General features: G+C 44.3%; 1 protein-coding gene across 4 annotated transcripts in view; it reads left to right on the forward strand.

Annotated features, from left to right (window-relative positions):
- Nucleotides 1–21,686, forward strand: part of RARA (retinoic acid receptor alpha) — a 254,848-nt gene that overhangs the window by 48,313 nt on the left and 184,849 nt on the right. For all 4 annotated transcript variants that reach the window (XM_077459837.1, XM_077459842.1, XM_077459839.1 and 1 more), the window contains exon 2: nt 21,057–21,537. In XM_077459837.1, coding sequence (XP_077315963.1) covers nt 21,360–21,537 — 178 coding nt within the window. In that variant the 5' untranslated portion in view covers nt 21,057–21,359. The remainder of the gene's footprint in view (nt 1–21,056; nt 21,538–21,686) is intronic.

A 21,686-nucleotide genomic window follows, 5' to 3' on the forward strand; every position in this document is an offset into this window, starting at 1 on the left:
TTCTAAGTAATTTTCTAGCAAAAAAACCCCACCGATCTTTACATATATTAGAGAATTGGCCTGGTTGGTAAGTGGTTTAAAAAAATAAAAAATAAAAAGACGCGGTGGCTGTATGGATCTCTTTGTAAGTTTTTCAAGAATTCACATTCGAGCAGGGCTTGGATATGCCAGAAGTTCCATAAAGCTGCTGCATCTGTCAGTCTGTCATTTATTCTTAATAGGCTGCTAGCCGCAGCTGTATGGAACATATGTGCCTATAAACAGCCCTTCGGCACACTGTAGGGTCATCTGCGCCCATGTGAATGAACCCTTAAAGTGAGGATCTCCAAACTTAAAAAAAAAAGAAAAGGCCAGTTTACTGTCCTTAAGATCTATGAGGGTGGGGTGTAGTGGATTGCGGCTAGTAGGGGTAGAACATTTTCTCAGGCATCAGTAAGAGTATAACAATGCCTCAGGTGTAGTTGAGTTGCATAGTGTCTGTGGTCAGTTTGAGGAGGAATAGTGCCCCATCATTTTAGTCAATAGGAGAAATAATGCCCCATCCTTGATGTCAATGGGAGGACTAGTGCCCCATCATTTTTGTCAGTAGGAGGAATAGTGCCTCATCATTGGTGTCAATGGGAGAAATAGTGCCCCATCCTTGGTGTCAGGAGGAGGAATAGTGCCCCATCATTTGAGTCAATGGGAGAAATAGTGCCCCATCATTGGTGTCCATTTTAGGAATAGTGCCTCAAATCAGTAGGAGGAACAGTCCCCCAAGGGCCGAATAAAGGCTAGCAAAGGGCAGCAGTTTGGAGACCACTGCCTTCAATTATAATTTATGGGGAAACTTTTAACATTTTGGGTAGAGTAGGAGATGGTATAAACCCCTGCCTTTTCCTATCTGTGACCCATTGGGCAAATTTCCAATCTCCTGTCTTGTAGATTCAGCAGGAAGTGAGAAACCAATCCCCTCTTCAACAGCTGTCAAAGGAACTTTCCCTGTGAAATATTTCTACTGCTCCTGTGGCAACTTAAAGTGTAACATAAAAAAAACAAAACAAGTTTTCTCTTATTTGGATAGAGTGGCGAGGGATAAGAACAACTGTAATTTTTTTTATCGCTGTCTGTGCCCCTGTTAGAAAGATTCACCCTATTTGTCCTGTTTATCACGATCTTCGAAACTGAAAGTAAAAGAAAATACCAAATTTTGGGTTGACAGCAGAACAGTAATGCCGTGTACACACGATCGGATTTATGGTCAGAAAAAGGTCTGATGGTTTTCCAGACGGAATTCCGCTCAAGCTGCCTTACCTACACACGGTCACACCAAATTCTGACCGCCAAGAACGCGGTGATGTACAACACGTTTGACAGGACTAGAAAAAGGAAGATCAATAGCTAGTAGCCAATAGCTTCCATCTCATTGTTGAATCTGGGCATGCGTGAGTTTTTGCGTGTCGGAATTGCAAACATCGGAATTTCCCATAGAAAGTTTTTCCGTTGGGAAAATTTGAGAACATGCTCCTCAAATTTTTGCTGGCGGGAATTCGGACAGCTAAATTCCGATGGAGCATACACACGGTCGCATTTTCCCATGAAAAGCTCTCATTGGTCTTTTGCTGGCCGAAATTCCGATCGGGTATACGCGGCATGATAGAGGGGATATCTGCCAATGGTGACACTAGTTCTAGTGACAGAACTTCCCCCACTTTGGAGGGATTTCCTCTCACTTCTTGTTTTGGCTACGGGACAGGAAATTAAGGGGTAAAGGCAAGCAAAGGGCTGCAATTTGGAGACTGATCTAGACGTTTATTTTCCCATTTAACGCTTTTTTTATGATTTTTTTTTTTGGACACTTTTATTTAACCGCTTCTCCATAGCACTATGGCGCTATAGTTTGGTGGCTTTGCATGTTAATGTAGCTGCATTTATTGTGTTGTATTGCATTGTTTTATGTCACTTTTATATAAAGGTGTGTCCACAAGAGACAAAACACGTCTCATAGTGTAAGCTAGCCATACATTAGTGGCTTTTTAAATGAACGTTTGTCCAAAAATTCATACAAACATTTGTAAGCAAATTCTCGGTACATTGACGACTTGCTTTTGAAAGTACCTTAAAATTTTGTTTGCTTTTAAGTATTTCATTTTGAAGTGAATAAACTTTCCCAAAAGAAAACCACATACACTTAGAAATTTGTTTGAAATTATTTTGCCCTGCCCTTTAGAATTTTCTCATCACTGTGGTCAAAACCAGGATCTATTTGAACTCCCTAATGAACATTTCGAGAAAAAAAATTGAACAAAATTCTACTAGAGTATGGCCAGCTTTATTCGTTGAAACAACTGTCCACACTTGAAGAGTTCTCCTCTGGTGATCACTTGGGTTTTCCTTCACATTCAGTCCTAGGGACAGTGGTCACAGAACCAGAAATGGGTAAATCTCCATATTGGGAACGCAAACAGCAATACATATCTTATGAGCTTTAACCTTTCTCTGCCCTATCCCGAAGCAAAGAAAAAATGTTGTCTTTAGAACTTATTTGAAAGCATTTAAATTTTTTGTTAGATATGTTTTTTTTATTATTTGTTTATTTTTTTTTTCCATAAATTTTTTTTTTCTTTATTAAAGCTCCTCTAAAGTCTTAATTGAGTCGTAGAACCGTATCTGTCTGACTTTTGCTATTTTTGTTAGGCGTTTCACATAAATGAACTTGAGACCCGAAAGGAGAATTTTGACATATAGCAGGAAAAACCTTTTTTCAGCACTACAGACTCTTCTTACATCTTTTTTTTTTTTTTTTTCGGGGGTTTTTAGTAGTCCCGTGAAAGTCTTTAGCGAAAAAAAAAAAAAAAAGTTTGTCTCTTTAAACAGCGGTATTCTGGGAAAGGTTGGCGGCATGCCAGCTGTTGAGGATCGGGGTTGTGTTTCCAGACCTCTGCTTTCATGCAGAACCTATTAAAATGTGTCTTGCAAGGCCATTTTAGGACAAGCACAGCCTGGCATTGTGTACGAAAGTGGCAGCCTGGTCACTGTACGTCTGTTCTAATTTCTCTTTTCACCCACTTGCATGTTTTGCTCTTGTCATCCCACTGTCCCTTCATTCCACAACCCCCCCCCTCCCCCTACAATTTACCCTTCTCTTCTATTGGCCCAACAATTTTTAATTAACCCCTATGCTCATGCTTTTGTTTTTAATAGTCCCTGTTCTTCTCTCGTAATGCCATTATGTTGCCTTTGCTTACCCTCACACCACACTCTCAAAGTTTTTAAAAGGAATACACTAATAATACTAATACTATGTGTTTATGTAGCACGGATGATTGGGATCTCTCCAACATGTTATGGTTTTATTTAAAGGAACACCTCTGGTCAAAAATAACATGAAAATGGTACGGTTTGAACAATTTTTTTATGACGTTGCGATGCAATGAGCTTTTATGTGTCTGTGCCCACTCCTATTATTGGACGTGATGCTGCCATCTGTCCAACATTTGCATCATCAGGACTAACCGTAACTTAAGCTGAAGTTTAGATATGGTGATTTTTACTTGGTTACATTGGTTCAGCTTTGAACTATGTAGATACACTGATCAGCCATATGACCATTCATCTAATACTAAAGTAGGTACCCCTTTTGCCATCAAAACCTCACCTTTTGCTGCGAAAAAGACCTGACCTGTCATGGGATTGACTCTATTAGGCCTCTGAAGCTATACTGTGGTATCTGGCACCAAGCCATCAGTATCAGATCTTTTATTTCCAGTAAGTTGCAAGGTAGGGCCTCCATGGATTAAATCAAGCACATCCCAAAGATGTTCCACGGAATTTAGATCTGGAGAATTTGGAGTCCAACTAATCACCTCAAACTTGTCGTGTTCCTTAAACCATCCTTGAAGCATTTTCCTGCTGAAAAAGGCCACTGCCATCAGGGAATACCGTTTTCATGCAGGGGTGTACCTGATCAGCAACCTTGTTTAGGTAGGTTATAGGTATTATGTAACATCCACACGAATGACAGGACCCAAGATTTACCAGCAGAACATTGCCCACAGCATCACACTGTCTCCGACCAGCTTGCCTTCTTCTCATACTGCACCCTGGTGCCATCTTTTCCCCAGGTGAGCAACACACACACACCAAGCCATCCACATGACGTAAAAGAAAATGTTGTTCATCAGACCAGGCCACCTTCTTCCATTGCCCCGTGGTCCAGTTCTCATGCTCATGTGCCCATTATAGGCACTTGTGGCTATGGTCACAGGTCAGCATCTGCGGCTATGTTGCCTCATACCCAACAAACTGTGATGCCCCATTATTTTTTTTTCTGCTTTCAACACCTCAACTTCAGGAAAAACATGTTTACTTGCTGCCTAAAGTATCCCATTCACTTTCAGATGCTATTGTAATGAAAAAATCAATGTTGTCCACTTTACCCTTTCAGTGGTCATAATGTTAAAGCGGAGGTCCACCCTAAAGTGGAGCTTCCGCTCATTGGAACCCCCCCTCCCCCCTCCAGGGCCACAATTGGCACCTTTCAGGGGGGAGGGGGGTGCAGGTACCTGTACAGTACAGGTATCTGCACCCACTTCCGGAATAGATATCTGAAGAATATACGCCACTTTCCGCAGATATCTACGCCCCTTTCCGAAGGTCCCCCGCTGTCTGCTGGGAAACACACGGATCCCAGCGACAGCGGGGACCATCCTTATTGTGCAGCGCGACTCGCACATGCGCAGTAGGGAACCGGGAAATGAAGCCGCAAGGCTCCACTTCCTGATTCCCATAGCCAAGATGGCGGCGGCAGCACCCGAGAGACGATCGAGAGATCGACTCCGGGTGCCAAGATCGCGGGCACGCTGGGTGGGTAAGTGTCATTATTTTAAAAGTCAGCAGCTGCAGGATTTGTAGCTGCTGGCTTTTAAAAAAAAAAAAAAAAAAACGTCGGAATCCCACTTTAACTGTGGGAACTGTGTGGAAGCTGGAAATCACTGTAGGCACCGTTATTACAGTGATCTCCACTTGCTTCTGGGTACCATGATGAGTGGCTTCCCTGCTGTATTGACACAGAATTTCACACACTTGGCATGGGTGCTATTCAGGGAACACTTTGCATTTTCTGAAAGAGCGCAAGGTGTTCTCTGATTGGATGAGTTGGGGCAGTGACATCAGGATCTCCACCTCTTCCAATCAGAGAAGCCCTCAGATCACAGAAGGCCTTGCAATAATATAAAAGAACAATAGAGGTGTACAATGAGCGACCTGATGTGATCAGTGTGCTACAGCTGGAACTGCAAGTCTCGGCACAGAACATTCAGTGCTTACAATTCTGTGGGAGCTCCCCCTGGAATTTAGCTTCATCGTGTTTTTGGTGTTGTATTAAGGCAGCGGATTGTGGGGGCTGTTTAACTTAGATGTGTTATTTCTCTACATCCAGTTTTAAGATTTTCACAGTTCTAGCACACAGCACAGCCTTCTGGCAGAGACCTGAGTTTTCCGTTACTGCAGTTTAATAATACTTAGGCAGCCCATAGATGAGTCATTTTTCTACGCTCAACCAGTTGGGTTGGAAAAAAAAAAAAAGACTCAATTCCCACATCCACACACTCGAGGTGGATGGGGGAATTTTTCCCATTGAGCTATTGTATTCTAACAGTGGGGAGACTTCCCTGCCATCAGAATACACTGATCAGCCCTGCCAGCTATAGCCGGCAGTGCTGATTGAGGTGGGAAAATCCAACAGGATGGTTGTACAGAAGTCATTTGATAGATCAACGTCTGTAGAACCTCCCTACCCCATACATGAATTGAAGTTCTGCCGGTCAGTGTAGAGGCAGCATGGAACAGATGCAGCATCAGACTTATGCAGCCATCTAGGTGAGTGTGTATGTATATATATATATATATATATATATATATATATATATATATATATATATATATATATATATATATATATATATATATATATATATATATATATATATATATATAATATAATATAATTTTTTTTTATTTTTTTTTTTTAAATCCCTCACTTTTCTTGGAAGCACTACAAATTTCTCCCTCTCCCAGTCAGCTACATTTTGCAGTGTACTGCAAGGGGCTTATACCAAGTCAAATGTAGTTTTTTTTTTTTGCACTGCTTGCATTAAAAAAAATAAAAGTAAATGGAATATGTACATTATACCTTTTTGTTTTTTTACACAGCATAGCTCTACTACATCAGACTATCCATTAGTAACCTAAATAGTGGTGGCTTATCCATGCTTTCAGCCTCTAATCTACATACAGGGTGCCGGACACATGGATTTCAACTGTTTTTTTTTTTTTTATCACATGATTAGAGCCTGAGTCTCTAATTGGCTTAAAAAGGGGATGGGCTCGTGGCGCAGAGCACTGCGCCCTGAGCCCACCCAGTTGTGTGACAATAGCGAATTAATATTCGCTATTGTCTTCCTGATTCATCTCCTGGTCAATCAGGAAGCGACTCCTGAGAGGCCAGGGAGTCTCGGGACCTGCTTCCTGTTCAGCTGGGAGGAGAATGGCCCCCGGAGTGAGGATCAACAGCCCTTGTCATCCTAAGGTAAGGGGGCCTCTGTCCCTCCGGGGGGGGAGATGGGTTGGTTCAGGGGATTATCACTGAACCTAAAGATGGCCATACCAATTGCTAAAGAACTGGCCAAAATTTGAGCAATTGGTGGCCCTGCTACCACCCTCCCACCCAACGTCCTTTTGATCTGAAAAGTGAAGGAACCAAGCAAGAAAAAGCTGACCAAACAGTGACTGCATCCAATCGAATCTGGTCGCTGTTTTGATTATTCAGACAGCCGCATGTGGAGGCTGTTGGAATACTTTAGCTGGCAATGGATAGTCCATGCTATTTATCATGGATGGGGAGAATCAGTAGATTTATTTTGTTCAGTCCAAACAGATATTTTGTATCCTCAGCCTCACCATCACCTTATGTTATAGATGGAGAAAGAGGGCACGGGATTATGTGGCTAAAGATTGCAGTCCCCTAGAATCACATTTTCTATTGAATGTGACTCCGGCAGATTATGTAAAACCCAGACTTGGGTATATTTGACTTTCAGTGTTTTTCAGTATAGGAGTTCACTTGCTTTTTGGATTTTATTTGAAAAGAATAGCTTTGCTGGAAGGTATTTGTATTGACAACGGCATAAGTCTTCTATAATTATAGAGAAACTACCGCTAATTCTGTGAAAGCCACTTTTTGTGGTGACCACTGACCACATGACTCTGCCAAAAGCTTTGTTTATATATGTGGCCACTCCTCTCCCTCAGTTAAAAATACAGATCTAGTAGAAAAATAATTGGCTTCTACAAGGCCATAAAAGCATCCAGAGGTTTCCTGTAGAATAGAACAAACATTAGTCATATGCATTTTTTTCTCCCTAAAAATAAAAAAAAATGGAACCTAACATCGTACGAAGCTACAAAGCTGAAGATCCCATCCAGCAATGGAGGCTGTGACACCAAATCCCAAACCTATGTTAGTTCCAGGACAGACCACATCTCTGCACAAATGTACGTAGCCTGAAATCAGCACTGCTTCCAAAGGCCCGTACACACGGTCGGACTTTTTGACAACAAACATGCAAATTAGCTGTTTTGGAGCAACATCCGACTGTGTGTACGTTCCATCGGACAAACTTTTTCTGTTTTCATCGGACTTTTGTTGGCTGTGCGAACGGACAAACTTTCTGGCAACAAAAGTCCGATGGAGCAAAGTCTGACCGTGTGTACGCAAAAGCATCGGACTTTTGTACAAGGTACAAACACGCATGCTCAGAACCAATGCAAAAGAACAGACTACAATACAGAAGTTGACCAAAGGTGGCGCTGGAGTCATTGAACGTCCTCTTTTGAAGTGGCGTCAGTACGTTGTGACATCACTACGTTCGTGTTTGTTGTCAAAAAGTCCGACCGTGTGTATGCAATACAAACTTGTGGACCACGCCCTTTGTACAAAAGTCCACGGAAAAGTTTGTACAAAGTCCAACCGTGTGTATGAGGCTCAAGAGTCGACATCTTCAACATTGGACGGGAGAATATTTTCATGTTTTTACCAGCTTCAAAGAAAAAATTAACCAAAGGCATGAAAAACTGCATTGAGGCAACCATCGATCAACTTGCTGCGGTAGAACAGAATCTCGTGATGCATGAGAAGCTCATCTCCATACTCATTGATAGCTATACCAAATTTTTTAAAGGTTTGGAACCCATGGTTGAACTAATAATGGTCATTTTTAAATTGTATCGTTCTCTCTCTCCTTTTGGTATGATTAGATATGTCGGTCTATGACAGGGTTGTCAAACTCAATTTCATTGTGGGCCACATCAGCATTATGGTTGTCCTCAAAGGGCCGGTTGTATCTGTTAGACTATATCAATTTATGCAGCTTCAGCTTCACCAACTGCGAAGGCCACGTGAAATGGTCTGGAGGGCCAGATTCGGCCCGCGGGCCTTGTGTTTGACACGCGGTCTATGAGGATGTTACCATATGGTTGGGCCTCACATGACTCCTTCACACCCTTGCCCTCCTCTTCCCCCCCCCCCCCCTTCTATGCTTCTGTTCCCTCTTTATGTACTTTCCATATTCTTATGCCCCATACACACGGTCAGACATTCCAACCACAAAATCATCAGATTTTTTCCGACGGATTTTGGCCCAACTTTGTCTTGCATACACACGGTCACACAAAGTTGTCAGAAAATCTTCTCGTTAGGAAAGAGGTGATGTTCGTAATGTACAACGGGACTACGTAGAGGCCAGTAGCCAATAGCTTGCGTCTTCAAATTTTTTCTGAACATGGGTGGCACTTTGTGCGTCGGAAATTCTCTACACAGGATCGAAAAAAGTCTGATCGGATTTTGTTGTCGGAAAATTTTAGATCCAGCTCTCAAACCTTTTCCGTTGGAAATTCCGACAGAAAAAGTCAGATAGAGCCCACACACGATTGGATTTTCCGACAACATAATCCGATCTGACTTTTTCGGTCAGAATTTCCGACCGTGTGTATGGGGAATTACTCTTCTTATTCCCTTTCCTCTTACTCCACCACTCTTAAACCGGCTATAGACTGTTCGAATTTCGGCCAGGTCATGAACTTGGGTACAATCAGCCTGTCGGATGCGATTATTGCTGGTGGCTATTATAGCAGTGTTCACGGTGTTCTCCTGATGGGGACAGTGCCCCCCCAACAACACTGACTGTGGTTGCAGAAAAGAAAATCGCTCAGACTATGGCTGGCTTTACAGTGACCTAATCCTTCACATGCCCTTTATTTCTTATAGGGGCACTTAGCTCCGTTAATCAGAAATCCCCAGATGATTTTAAGTCTATTGCTTTTTGCATATTACTGTATCTCGTACGAAGATGTAGGTTTATGTGGTTTTTCTGCCCCTGTGTTTGTATCTTGGTAACGACGTTTGGCATTTTTTTTGCCTCCACCCTATTTGTAAACCCATGTCTTATGCCAATGTTCGTGTTTATTACCTCCAAACTCATAATTTTGGTGAAACGAAGCCATGACAAACATGACTAGTGAAATTTCAGCTCCAGGATCCACAGTACCTGATCTTTGCCAAAAGGGAGGATCAGCCAATGCGATCCTTTATATTAGTAGAGATCACTTGATGTTTACTTGTTTGGTCAAATGATTGAGTGACAGTGGAAATCCTTTGGCCGGTGCAAGAGGTTCAGGCCTTGTGTTACCTTCTATGGGAATAAGGTAGCAGGGTGGCCATAATAGCAGGGATCCTCTGAACTAGAGTAGCACTGTACTATAGGTTAGTACTTGTTGGTTATTTCGGTACAGACAGGTTAATTTTAAGCTAAGGCATTGCCTCAAGTTAGTCTCTTTGTTGGCCAACTTTTACTGGAGGACAATTTGGAAATCGGACAAAAGCATTAAATGATCCAACTTTTTTTTTTTTTCCTTTCATTCTCAATCTGTCTCAGTTAAAATTCTCTGTTAAAGTAATTTTGGCCTTTTTTTTCTTTTTGTCTCAGGTTACCATTGAATTCACTAATCATTTTGATTCTCTCTCTCTCTCCTTCAAGCAAATGTGTGTTTTTTTTTTTTCAAATTCAAAATGTCCATCTGTATTTTATTTCTTTCCCATTGGGAAGATGTTCACTATACAGTCCCTGTGACGCCTGTACTAAAAATGTGTTTTGGTGTCCCTGTTGGAAAGATTTCCCTTAACTTCTGCTCCTGGCTGGAAGTTAAGGGGAATCTCGCCAATAGGGACACTGATATTGGTAAAAAACCTGACAGAGGCCCTAACCCTCTCTATCCAAAACAAGAAGTCTGGAGCTTTCAGCTTATGTAGAAAGCAGTTTAACCACTTCCCTGTTTTCTTTCTATGTCTGCACACATGGAAAAGACCTTGGGGAAGGTCTCAAACTGGTGGCCCTCCAGCTGTTGCAAAACCACAAGTCCCATCATGCCTCTGCCCGTGGGAGTCATGCTTGTAACTGTCAGCCTTGCAATGCCTCATGGGAATTGTAGTTTCTCAACAGCTGGAGGGCCGCCAGTTTGAGACACTTTAAAGTGTATCTAAATCCAAAAAAAAATGTTGCGTATATTGCAGCTTACCCGTCCTTGGATGTGGTAGCTGCTTTAGGACCTTTTCACACAGGCAATGTCTGTTCAGTCTTAGCGGGAGACCCTAAACTAAACTAGAGTTGAATTAGAAAGGTATAGACGTCGAATACAATGAGGGGAAATAAGTATTTGATCCCATGTTGATTTTGTACGTTTGCCCACTGACAAAGAAATGACCAGTCTATAATTTTAATTGTAGCTTTATTATAACGGTGAGAGACAGAATAACAACGCAAATATCTAGAAAAACGCATTTCAAAAAATTTTTATAAATTGGTTTGCATTTTAATGAGTGAAATAAGTACTTGACGCGTTTGCAAAACATGACTTAGTACTTGGTGGCAAAACCCTTGCTGGCAATCACAGAGGTCAGACATTTTTTCTGGTTGGCCACCAGGTTTGAACACATCTCAGGAGGGATTTTGTCCCACTCCTCTTTGCAGACCCTCTCCAAGTCATTAAGGTTTCAAGGCTGATATTTGGTAACTTGAACCTTCATCTCCCTCCACATTAAGGTCCACTCCAAGACCTTAATGTGCTGCTTCTTGAGCTACTCCTTTGTTGCCTTGGCCGTGTGTTTTGGATCATTATCATGCTGGAATACCCATCCAGGACCCATTTTCAATGCCATGGTTGAGGGAAGGCGGTTCTCACCCAAGATTTGATGGTACATGGTCCTGTCAATCGTCCCTTTGATGCTGTGAAGTTGTCCTGTCCCCTTAGTAGGAAAAACACTCCCAAAGCATGTTTCCACCTCTATGTTTGACGGTGGGCATGGTATTCTTGGGGGTCATAGGCAGCATTCCTCCTCCTCCAAACAGGGAAAATTGAGTGATGCCAAAGAGCTTGATTTTGGTCTCATCTGACCACAACACTTTCACCCAGTTCTCTGAATCATTCAGATATTCATTAGCGGACTTCCGATGGGCCTGTACATGTGCTTTCTTGAGCAGGGGGACCTTGTGGGCGCTGCAAGGTTTCAGTCCCTCACGGAGTAGTGTGTTGCCAATTGTTTTCTTGGGATCATTGACAAGATTCTCCCGTATAGTTCTGGGCTGATTCCTCACCATTCTCAAGATCTTTGAAACTCCACGAGGTGAGATCTTGCATGGAGCCCCAGACTGAGGGAGATTGACAGTTATTTTGTGTTTCTTCCATTTGCGAATAATCGCACCAACTGTTGTCACCCTCTCACCAAGCTTCCTGGCGATGGTCTTGTAGCCCATTCCAGCCTTGTGTAGGTCTACAATCTTGTCCATGACATCTGAGGACAGCTTATTGGTCTAGAACATGGTCCAGAGATTGGAATCGGATTGATTGCTTCTGTGGACAGGTGTCTTTTATACAGGTAACAAGCTGAGATTAGGAGCACTCCCTTTAAGAGAGTGCTCCTAATCTCTGCTCGTTACCTGTATAGAAGACACCTGGGAGACAAATCTTGCTGATAGGGGATCAGATACTTATTTCACTCATTAAAATGCAAATCAATGTACCGTATATACTCGAGTATAGGCCGACCCGAATATAAGCCGAGGCCCCCAATTTACCCCCAAAAAAACTGGCAAACTTATTGACTCGTGTATAAGCCGAGGGTGAGACATGCCTGTCCATCCCTGTGTGTGTGTCCGTCCATCCCTGTGTGTCCGTCCATCCCTGTGTGTCCGTCCATCCATCCCTGTGTGTGTGTGTGTCCATCCATCCCTGTGTGTGTGTGTGTCCATCCATCCCTGTGTGTGTGTGTCTCCATCCATCCATCCATCCCTGTGTGTGTGTGTCTCCATCCATCCATCCATCCATCCATCCCTGTGTGTGTGTGTCTCCATCCATCCATCCATCCATCCCTGTGTGTGTGTGTATCCATCCCTGTGTGTGTGTGTGTCTCCATCCATCCATCCATCCGTGTGTGTGTGTCTCCATGTGTGTGTGTGTGTGTGTGTGTGTGTGTGTGTGTGTGTGTCCAGCCTACCTGTGTCCCGAGCCTTTGTCCCGTGTCGTGCCTTGCCTTCGTCCCGTCCCGTCCCGTCCTGTCCTGTCCCGTGCCGTGCCGTGCCTTGCCTTGCCTCCGTCCCGTGCCCTCTTCGTCGGCGGCCATTGTAAAATTCAAAAGCCGCGCCTCCTCCTTCGCCTGTGATAGGCGGAACACTGAATTTCCCAGCAGCCTGTGTTCCGCCTATCACGGACGTCGTATCATCCTCGTCCGTAGTACGAGGATGAGAAGATGCCCGTGATAGGCGGAACACAGGCTGCTGGGAAATTCAGTGTTCCGCCTATCACAGGCGAAGGCGGAGCCGGAGGCGCGGCTTTTGAATCAGAATGGCCGCTGTCTGTCTGCTCGACACGCTGATCGAGCGGGCAGACAGCGATGACTCGAGTATAAGCCGAGGGGGGCACTTTCAGCCTCAAAAAAGAGGCTGAAAATCTCGGCTTATACTCGAGTATATACGGTATCTGAAAGCAGAGGCCCTGGAGAATAAAATGGTAATAGTGGCAAGTTTTATTTCACATATTAGACCACATTTATCAAATGTATGTTTTTAAATGTTAGGGCATACCATATATATATATATATATATATATATATATATATACATACATACATACATACATACATACATACATACATACATACATACATATATATATATACATACATACCGTATATACTCGAGTATAGGCCGACCCGAATATAAGCCGAGGCCCCCAATTTACCCCCAAAAAAACTGGCAAACTTATTGACTCGTGTATAAGCCGAGGGTGAGACATGCCTGTCCATCCCTGTGTGTCCGTCCATCCCTGTGTGTCCGTCCATCCCTGTGTGTCCGTCCATCCATCCCTGTGTGTGTGTGTGTCCATCCATCCATCCATCCCTGTGTGTGTGTGTCTCCATCCATCCATCCATCCATCCCTGTGTGTGTGTGTCTCCATCCATCCATCCATCCATCCATCCATCCCTGTGTGTGTGTGTCTCCATCCATCCATCCATCCATCCCTGTGTGTGTCTCCATCCATGTGTGTGTGTGTGTGTGTGTGTGTGTGTGTGTGTGTGTGTGTGTGTGTCCAGCCTACCTTTGTCCCGAGCCTCCGTCCCGTGCCTTGCCTCCTTGCCTCCGTCCCGTGCCGTGCCTTGCCTCCTTGCATCCGTCCCGTGTCGTGCCTTGCCTTGCCCCCGTCCCGTCCCGTCCCGTGCCGTGCCGTCCCGTGTCCTCTTCGTCGGCGGCCATTGTAAAGTTCAAAAGCTGCGCCGCCGCCTTCGCCTGTGATAGGCGGAACACTGAATTTCCCAGCAGCCTGTGTTCCGCCTATCACAGACGTCGTATCATCCTCGTCCGTAGTACGAGGATGATACGACGTCCGTGATAGGCGGAACACAGGCTGCTGGGAAATTCAGTGTTCCGCCTATCAAAGGCGGAGCCGGAGGCGCGGCTTTTGAATAGAATGGCCGCTGTCTGTCTGCTCGACACGCTGATCGAGCGGGCAGACAGCGATGACTCGAGTATAAGCCGAGGGGGGCACTTTCAGCCTCAAAAAAGAGGCTGAAAATCTCGGCTTATACTCGAGTATATACGGTATAACTTTTTTGAAATTAAGTTTTTATGGATATTTTTTGTTGTTATTCTGTCTCACTCACTGTTAAAATAAACCTACCGTTAAAATTATAGACTGATCATTTCATTGTCACTGGGCAAATGTATAAAATCAGCAGGGGATCAAATACTTTTGTACTCCTGTTACTCCTGTAACCTCTAAGGGTGGATTCTTGGCCACCTACTGTATATCTACACACCTCTCTGGTCAGATCAGTAGGAGCGAAACTGAACTGAATCCTTTTCAGTTCGGTTTGACAGATCTGAATGGACGCAGATATAGGTGGGTGCAAAATTCTGCACTGCATCTATGGGGCGGCCATTGGTGTCACACGGTCTAGACCAGTGTTTCTAAAACTTTTTTCAGTCAAGGCACCCTTTAAAATTAGCCAAGGCACCCCTCAAGAAACCTCAAGGCTCCCCAGGGCCTGAAACTGACAAATGAACGCAGCCTACACTACAGACTAGTAATTGAAGTGGTTGTAAACCCTTCCACGCCACTTTTACCTATAATAAAGCTTACCCGTAGGTACTGGAAATATCTCCTAAACCTGCACGGTATATACCATATAAACTTGCAGCGACATCATCGGTGCATGCGCACTTAAGAAAGGGCATGATTGTGCCGTTTCTATAGGGCCTGTGCCGTGACCGTCAGCTCCCATGCGCCTCAGGCTAGTCAAAGAGTCCACTTCCCCTGAAGGAAGAGGGGTGAAGATGGATGCAGGGACATAGCAGTCTTTGTTTGCAGGTAAGTGCAACATAATGGGCTAGTATGCGATGCATACTAGCCCATTATGCTTTTACTTTGTAGGGGAATAAAGAGGAAGTAGAAACCCATCAGGGTTTACTTCCTCTTTTTTTTGATTGAAAAAGGTGGGGTAGGGAGGGGGAAAAAAGAGTTCACAGGCCCGAAGCTTTATTGAACTGCCAAAGGATACATAGCGGGGGGTGGGGGAAAGGGAAATCTTCAGACCTCCTCTTTAACCACTTGCTGACCACTGCGCGCTGATGTACGTCGGCATAATGGCAGTGGTGGGCAACTGGGCATACCTGTACGTCCCCTTTGAGAGCCGGGGATAGTAGGCGCGTGGGTGCCCGCTTGCCGCGCACAGAGTTACCCTGCCCGTGGGACTGGTGGACTCTATGTCCACCAGTCTCACCGGCGATTGTGTCACGGAGCCTCAGAACGGGGAAGTGCCTATGTAAACAAGGCATTTCCCTGTTCTGGCTTGTGTCATGCCAGAGATCACTGCTCCCTGTCATCGGAGAGGTGATCGCTGTCATGTGACTTGAAGCCCATCCCCTCCACAGTTAGAATCACTCACACCTAAGACACACTTAACCCCTTTATTGCCCCCATAGTGGTTAACCCCTTCACTGCCAGTGTCATTTACACAGTAGTGCACTTTTTTGGGGAATGATCGCTGTATAAATGGCAATAGTCCCAAAATAGTGTCAAAAGTGTCCGATGTGTCCGCCATAATGTCGCATTCCCAATTAAAAAAATAGCATATTGCCGCCATTACTAAAAAAAAAAATGTTTTAATAAAAATATGCCCTATTTTGTAGACGCTATAACTTTTGCGCAGACCAATCAATATACGCTTATTGCGATTTTGGTTAAAAAAAAAAAAAAATATGTATGCATATCGGCCTAAACTGAGGAAAAAAATGGTTTGTTTTATATATTTTTGGGGGATATTTAGCAAAAAGGTAAAAAAATGCTTTTTTTCAAAATTGTTGCTCATTTTGTTTATAGCGCAAAAAATAAAAACCGCAGAGGTGATCAAATACCAACAACAGAAAGCTCTATTTGTGGGGGAAAAAAAGGACGTCAATTTTGTTTGGGTACAACGTCGCACAACTGCACAATTGTCAGTTAAAGCGGCGCAGTGCCGAATCGCAAAAAGTTCTCTGGTCAGGAAGGGGGTAAAATCTTCCGGGGCTGAAGCGTTCAAACATAAGCATTGTGGATGAGCGTTTTTAAAGCTGCAATTGTGCTGCATTTCTCTGGAAGCAGCCTATCCTATTGAGGCGTGTTTGCGTTAAAATGAAAGCCGAGCAAACAACGTTAGACCTGTGAAGGGATTCTGTTTGGTTATATATAGTTGCTGTCCTTGCATGTTGCTTTTATAAATTTTTTTTTTTAATAAGCTCGTATAACGTGTATGTACATATCACATGTTTGACATATGTCAGCTTTATAGTACACCTAGAGACACACAGACTTGTCTGCTCCAGATTCGCTCACTTCTGGTTGCATTGCTCGAGTCGCTGATGTCTGCGGGCACTGCTGTTGTATGAATTAACCTGTCTCTGCCTTGTTTGTGTGCTCCGCTGCAGGTCACCTCCAGTGTCCTTCTTTTTTTTTTTTTTTTTTTTTTAATTTTTTTTTTTTCCCCCCTCTGGCCATTTAGTTGTCTTCATGCTTTTCACCTTTATGGTGTTTTTTTTCCTGTCTAGTTGTTTCTGATGGTATCTTCCTAGGTGACTTCTGGTGCTGTAGCTGTCTCTTTTCTAAATGCATGCCTCTCAGTCTTTTTCTTTACCCTTTGTACTCTAGGTAGGCCTTTCTGGCCGTCAATACTGCGTTTTACTGTATTTGTCTGGCTTCTGCCTCCAGTCTACATGGAACTCTGTGACTTGTGCTGAATCCAGTATGTTTGTGCTCCCTGGCTGTCCGTATTGTAGTTTCTTAACCAACTGCTCCAGAAGGTTTTACCCCCCCCCCTTCCTGACCAGGCCATTTTTTTGCCATACCAGACTGCGTCACTTTAACTGACAATTGCATGGTCGGGCAATGCTGTACCCAAGCAAAAATTATCTTTTTTTTTCCCCCCACAATTTAGTTTTCTTTTGTTGGTATTTGCTCACCTCTGCGGTTTTTATTTTTTGTGCTATAAACAAAAAAAGATCGACAATTTTGAAAAAAAAAAGCAATATTTTTTGCTTTAAAATATATCCAATAAAAAAAAATCAAATTTCTTTATCAATTTAGGCCAATTTGTATTCTGCTATATATTTTTGGTAAAAAAAAAAATCCCAAAATGTATATTTATTGGCTTATGCAAAAGTTATCGCGTCTACAAACTATTGGATAGATTTATGGACTATTCATTATTATTTTTTAATTGTCTTTACTAATAATGACGGCGATCAGTGGTTTTTAGCCGGACTGCGACATTGCGGCGGACAAATCTGACACTTTTTGGGCACCAGTGACACCAATACAGTGATCAGTGCTAAAAAAGAAATTGCACTGTCACTGTATAAATGACACTGGCAGGGAAGGGGTTAACATCAGGGGCGATCAAAGGGTTAAGTGTGCTCCTAGGGAATGCTTTCTGAATGTGTGGGGATGGACTGACTGGAGGAAGAGACGCATCTGTGTTCCTGATTAACAGTTTACGCCGTTCTGCCTCTCCTACGAACGATCGGTGGGTCCCACCAGTCATTGCGGCCGTCGGACCCGCTGTGTCCAACCACAGAGGGAGCACGGCTCCGGCAGAGCATGTGCCCACCCCAGACCCGACAATAGGAATCGTGGACAGGTATGTGATTATGCGCTTAAGGGTCGCCCTGCCGCACTAAATGTACGTAGGGCGGTCCTTTAGTGGTTAAATGTAGGTTTCTCTAGTGCTCTCAGAGCTGTGTTGCCCTATATGTCTCTCTGGCACTCTATGCCAGGGCTTGACAAATTTTGCTTTGAATCTAGTGGCCAGCTAAAAAAGTTGGAAACTTTTGACTGGCGGGGCTTTGTTTTCGGTGACAGACATGGTCAACCTATGATCTCTAAAGGGGGTCGATGATAAAAGGGGACTCTGATATAATTTGTCTGGGGGGGGTGCAAATATGTAGGGATTCTAAACTAATGTGGGGTACTAATATAAAGGGACTCTGATCTAATGGGGGGTCCACAGGTTGGTACAGCTGTCTTGGGTCCCCCCTCCACAATGGTGGAACTCCAGAGCTTGATCGCAAGAGTGACCGTTGGGACACTGTTAGTTCCGTCACTGGCTGGAGCTGAATCGGCTGCCTGGACCCCAGAGCTGCATTTCTGGGAGGTTGGGTGGTGGGAGTTGCATGCGCCTTGTGCCAGCGGTGGATGGGCTGGCATGAGCCTGGGCGCCGGAATGCAATTTCTGGTCGCCATGGCGATCTGACACCTGAGATTTGTGGAGCCCTGCTCTATGCGCTTAACTTTTTTTGGTGCTTAGTTGCAGGGTGGATTTGATTTAAATCAAGTCGATTTAAATCGCTAGTAAAGTAACTTGATTTAAATCATCATTTTTAAAGAGCTCATCATCTTACCCGCTGTTGACTCTCCGACAGTCCCATTCACTTTAATGGGAGTGACTCAACGAGGTCAGGGATGTAGCTGCAGGAGGTGAATGGATGCCCGCTAACAGAAGCTACCATGATGGATCTGAAATGACAGGTGCTCTTTAAATGTAAGGAATTTTTCTTGCTGGTAGTTTGAATCTTTAATACTTCTCCTACCTAGCGCCTTCTACTTGTGATTCTTTCTGGTGTGCTTCACTTTCTTTTGCCTCTGCCTGGTGCACTCTATTTTGTCTGGCCCTCTGCCTGGCACCCTCTAGTCTTTTGTGTATCTCCTATTTGGCGCCCTCCGCTCTCTTGTGCAGCTCCTGCCTGGCGCCCTCTGCTCTCTTGTGCATCTCCTATTTGGCACCCTCTGCTCTCTTGTGCAGCTTCTGCCTGGCGCCCTCTGCTCTTGTGCAGCTCGTTCCTGGCACCATCTGTTCTCTTATGCAGCTCCTGCCTGGCACCCTCTGCTCTCTTGTGCAGCTCCTGCCTGGCACCCTCTGCTCTCTTGTGCAGCTCCTGCCTGGCACCCTCTGCTCTCTTGTGCAGCTCCTGCCTGGCACCCTCTGCTCTCTTGTGCAGCTCCTGCCTGGCACCCTCTGCTCTCTTGTGCAGCTCCTGCCTGGCACCCTCTGCTCTCTTGTGCAGCTCCTGCCTGGCAACCTCTGTGCTCTTGTGCAGCTCCTCCCTAGCGCCCTCTGCCCTCTTGCGTAACTCCTGCCAGGCGCCTTCTGCTACCTTGAGCAGCTTTTGCCTGGCTCCCTCTGCTCTCCTGCATAGCTCCTGCCTTGTGCCCCTGTCCATTTTTTTGTGTCTTTAGTTGACATTCTGTACTCCTTGTAGTGTGTCTCTTGGAAATCTCCACTCTCTTATGCATGTATCTCTTCCCTGCTTTGCATGAGTCCCTCTGGTGCTCTGTGTCTTCCCAGATCTCTGTATTCGGTCCGGTATGTCTCTCTGGCACTCTGCCTTTTTCATTCAGAGTATGTGTGTGTCTGGTTGTTTGCTTCTTGAACCTGTCTGCACTGGATCCCTCTTCCCTTTCTTTGTTTCTCTTGTCTCTTTCTCTCTCTCGTTCTCTTTTTGTCTGTATGCGACTGTCTGTCCCCGTCTTTCTTCTCGCATGTCTCTTCTGACAATCTCTTGATTTGTCTTGGCTTTGCGGTGTGTCTCTTCCCCCCTCCCTGTCTCTTTCTTGTTCTGACTCCTGTACAGATCTCCAATAGCTCCATTTTTCTTGGGTGGCTCATTAGCCCAGTGTAATTGAACTGTAAAGACGGGTCTTTTCTCACGCTGCTTTGAGATTTATGACCCTAGAAGCACAGAATAAGAAGAAAAAAAAAATCCTTCCAAATCCCCCTTCCCAGCTAGTGTGTAATCAGCATGATAGATCCACTGCGGCCCACACTGCAGGCTTCTTTCCTTGAGCCTACAAACAGGGATGGGTAAGCGGGGAGAGAGAAGGGAGATGGTGCAAAAATGAAGGAAATCCAGATATACAGACTGGCGACAATAACATGAAATGAGGAATATGAGATACTCAGACTTGGACTGATGAACTGGAAACTCCTAATTGTATGTAATGTGCAAGCCTAATTGGTATACCTATTCCCTAGGGTGAGCAAAATAATTTTTTTACATGGAAAGCAATGGTAAAGCAAACCTGTTAGGAAATATGATGGCTGCCATTTTTGGTCTACTTCCTTCAATGAGAGTTGCCTAGCTGTTATGCTGACCCTCTAGTCACGTTTCAGTAATTTCCAATTAAATGACCAAAAACGAGTATTAATTTTTGGAAAGTTAAGGAAAGGTCAGACGTCCTTAGTCCTTAGACGTCCTTAACGTACCTGTTACAGGTCAACTGATTCAAAGTATTCAAGCAAGAGTGCAAGCATGGCATCCAGGCACCAAAAAAAAAAAAAAGCAACCCCTACCCATTTGCCTGCTTTGTCCTCTGAGATTGGTCTGCCCTGGGGCACACTTGTTCAACGAGCCTTGATTGACTTGATGTGTTTAGCAGGTCCAAAATTTGTTACAGTTGGAAGGGGTAACCTGCAAGTATCGAGTTCTTATGGTCTTATGGATCTAGGTTCCCCATCCTCTAACGTTCAGATAAAGAAGAAATCTAGCGATACATACAATACTTTGATTCCCTCTTCCACGCTAAACACCATGGATGGTGGAATCTCCAGAGCTGGCCATTGTATTCAGGCAGCTGCAGTGCTCTTGGCTGCCTGATATATATTTTTACCCAGTTACTTTTATTGAGCTCGGTGGTGGTGATGGGGACCACCAACAGCTCAAATGTCAGCCAAATCTAGAAATCTGCTGAAATTTAAGCTGTGTATGGCCAGTTTTAGTCTGTCTGCGTCTCAGAAGGACCAGACTAGCTCAATTTTTCTCAACCTGGTGCATTTTTAAGTATAGCATTACAAAAGCATGCAATTTGAATTGCTGTTCTTCCAATTTTTCCAGATTCTATAATTATCTCCATTCTAATGGTTTTCCTTTATTATTTTGCAGTGATTCCCGTACAAGTCAAGTGCTGATCTCATTACGGAGGAGCCTGAAGTAGCTCCCTTTCGGCTCTGTGGTGTGCTGCATGTCCAAAGACTTTTTCTGCATTTCAACTGGATTTAAGACCTTTTTGGAAGCGTGTGTTGGAGACTGTTTTGGAACACTTTATTACCTATTCGATCTGATCTTGGAAGCTTGGATCTGCTGCAACTCTATGCTGGCGTTTGGGGGGTGCACCCCCTCTTTGGGTCGTTCCTAGATGGAAATTCAAAGGGTCTGAGCCAGTCCAGAAGGCTGGACAATTAGGCAATGACTAGTAACGACTCTCCCTGCCCGCAAACTGGGCCAAGTCACATGAATGGATACCCTGTTCCTCACTATGCCTTCTTCTTTCCTCACATGCTCGGTGGTGTGTCCCCTCCAGGGGCACTGCCAGGAGTACAGCACCAGCTCCCCCTCAGTGGATATAGCACGCCTTCCCCAGCAAGTAAGTATATCTTCTGTTACTTACCGATAAATTGTTGAATTGCTGTACGTTGCCACTTGACTTGTGCTGGATTCTTCACGTGTTTGAAGAATCTAAAAAAAGGTGGACGATCAAATCTTACCAGAGACCGCTCACAACCCCAAAGTGAA

This window comes from Lithobates pipiens, unplaced genomic scaffold, assembly GCF_037356315.1.
Source record: "Lithobates pipiens isolate NorthernLeopardFrog02 unplaced genomic scaffold, aLitPip1_a1.2 Scaffold_28, whole genome shotgun sequence".
NCBI lineage: Eukaryota > Metazoa > Chordata > Amphibia > Anura > Ranidae > Lithobates > Lithobates pipiens.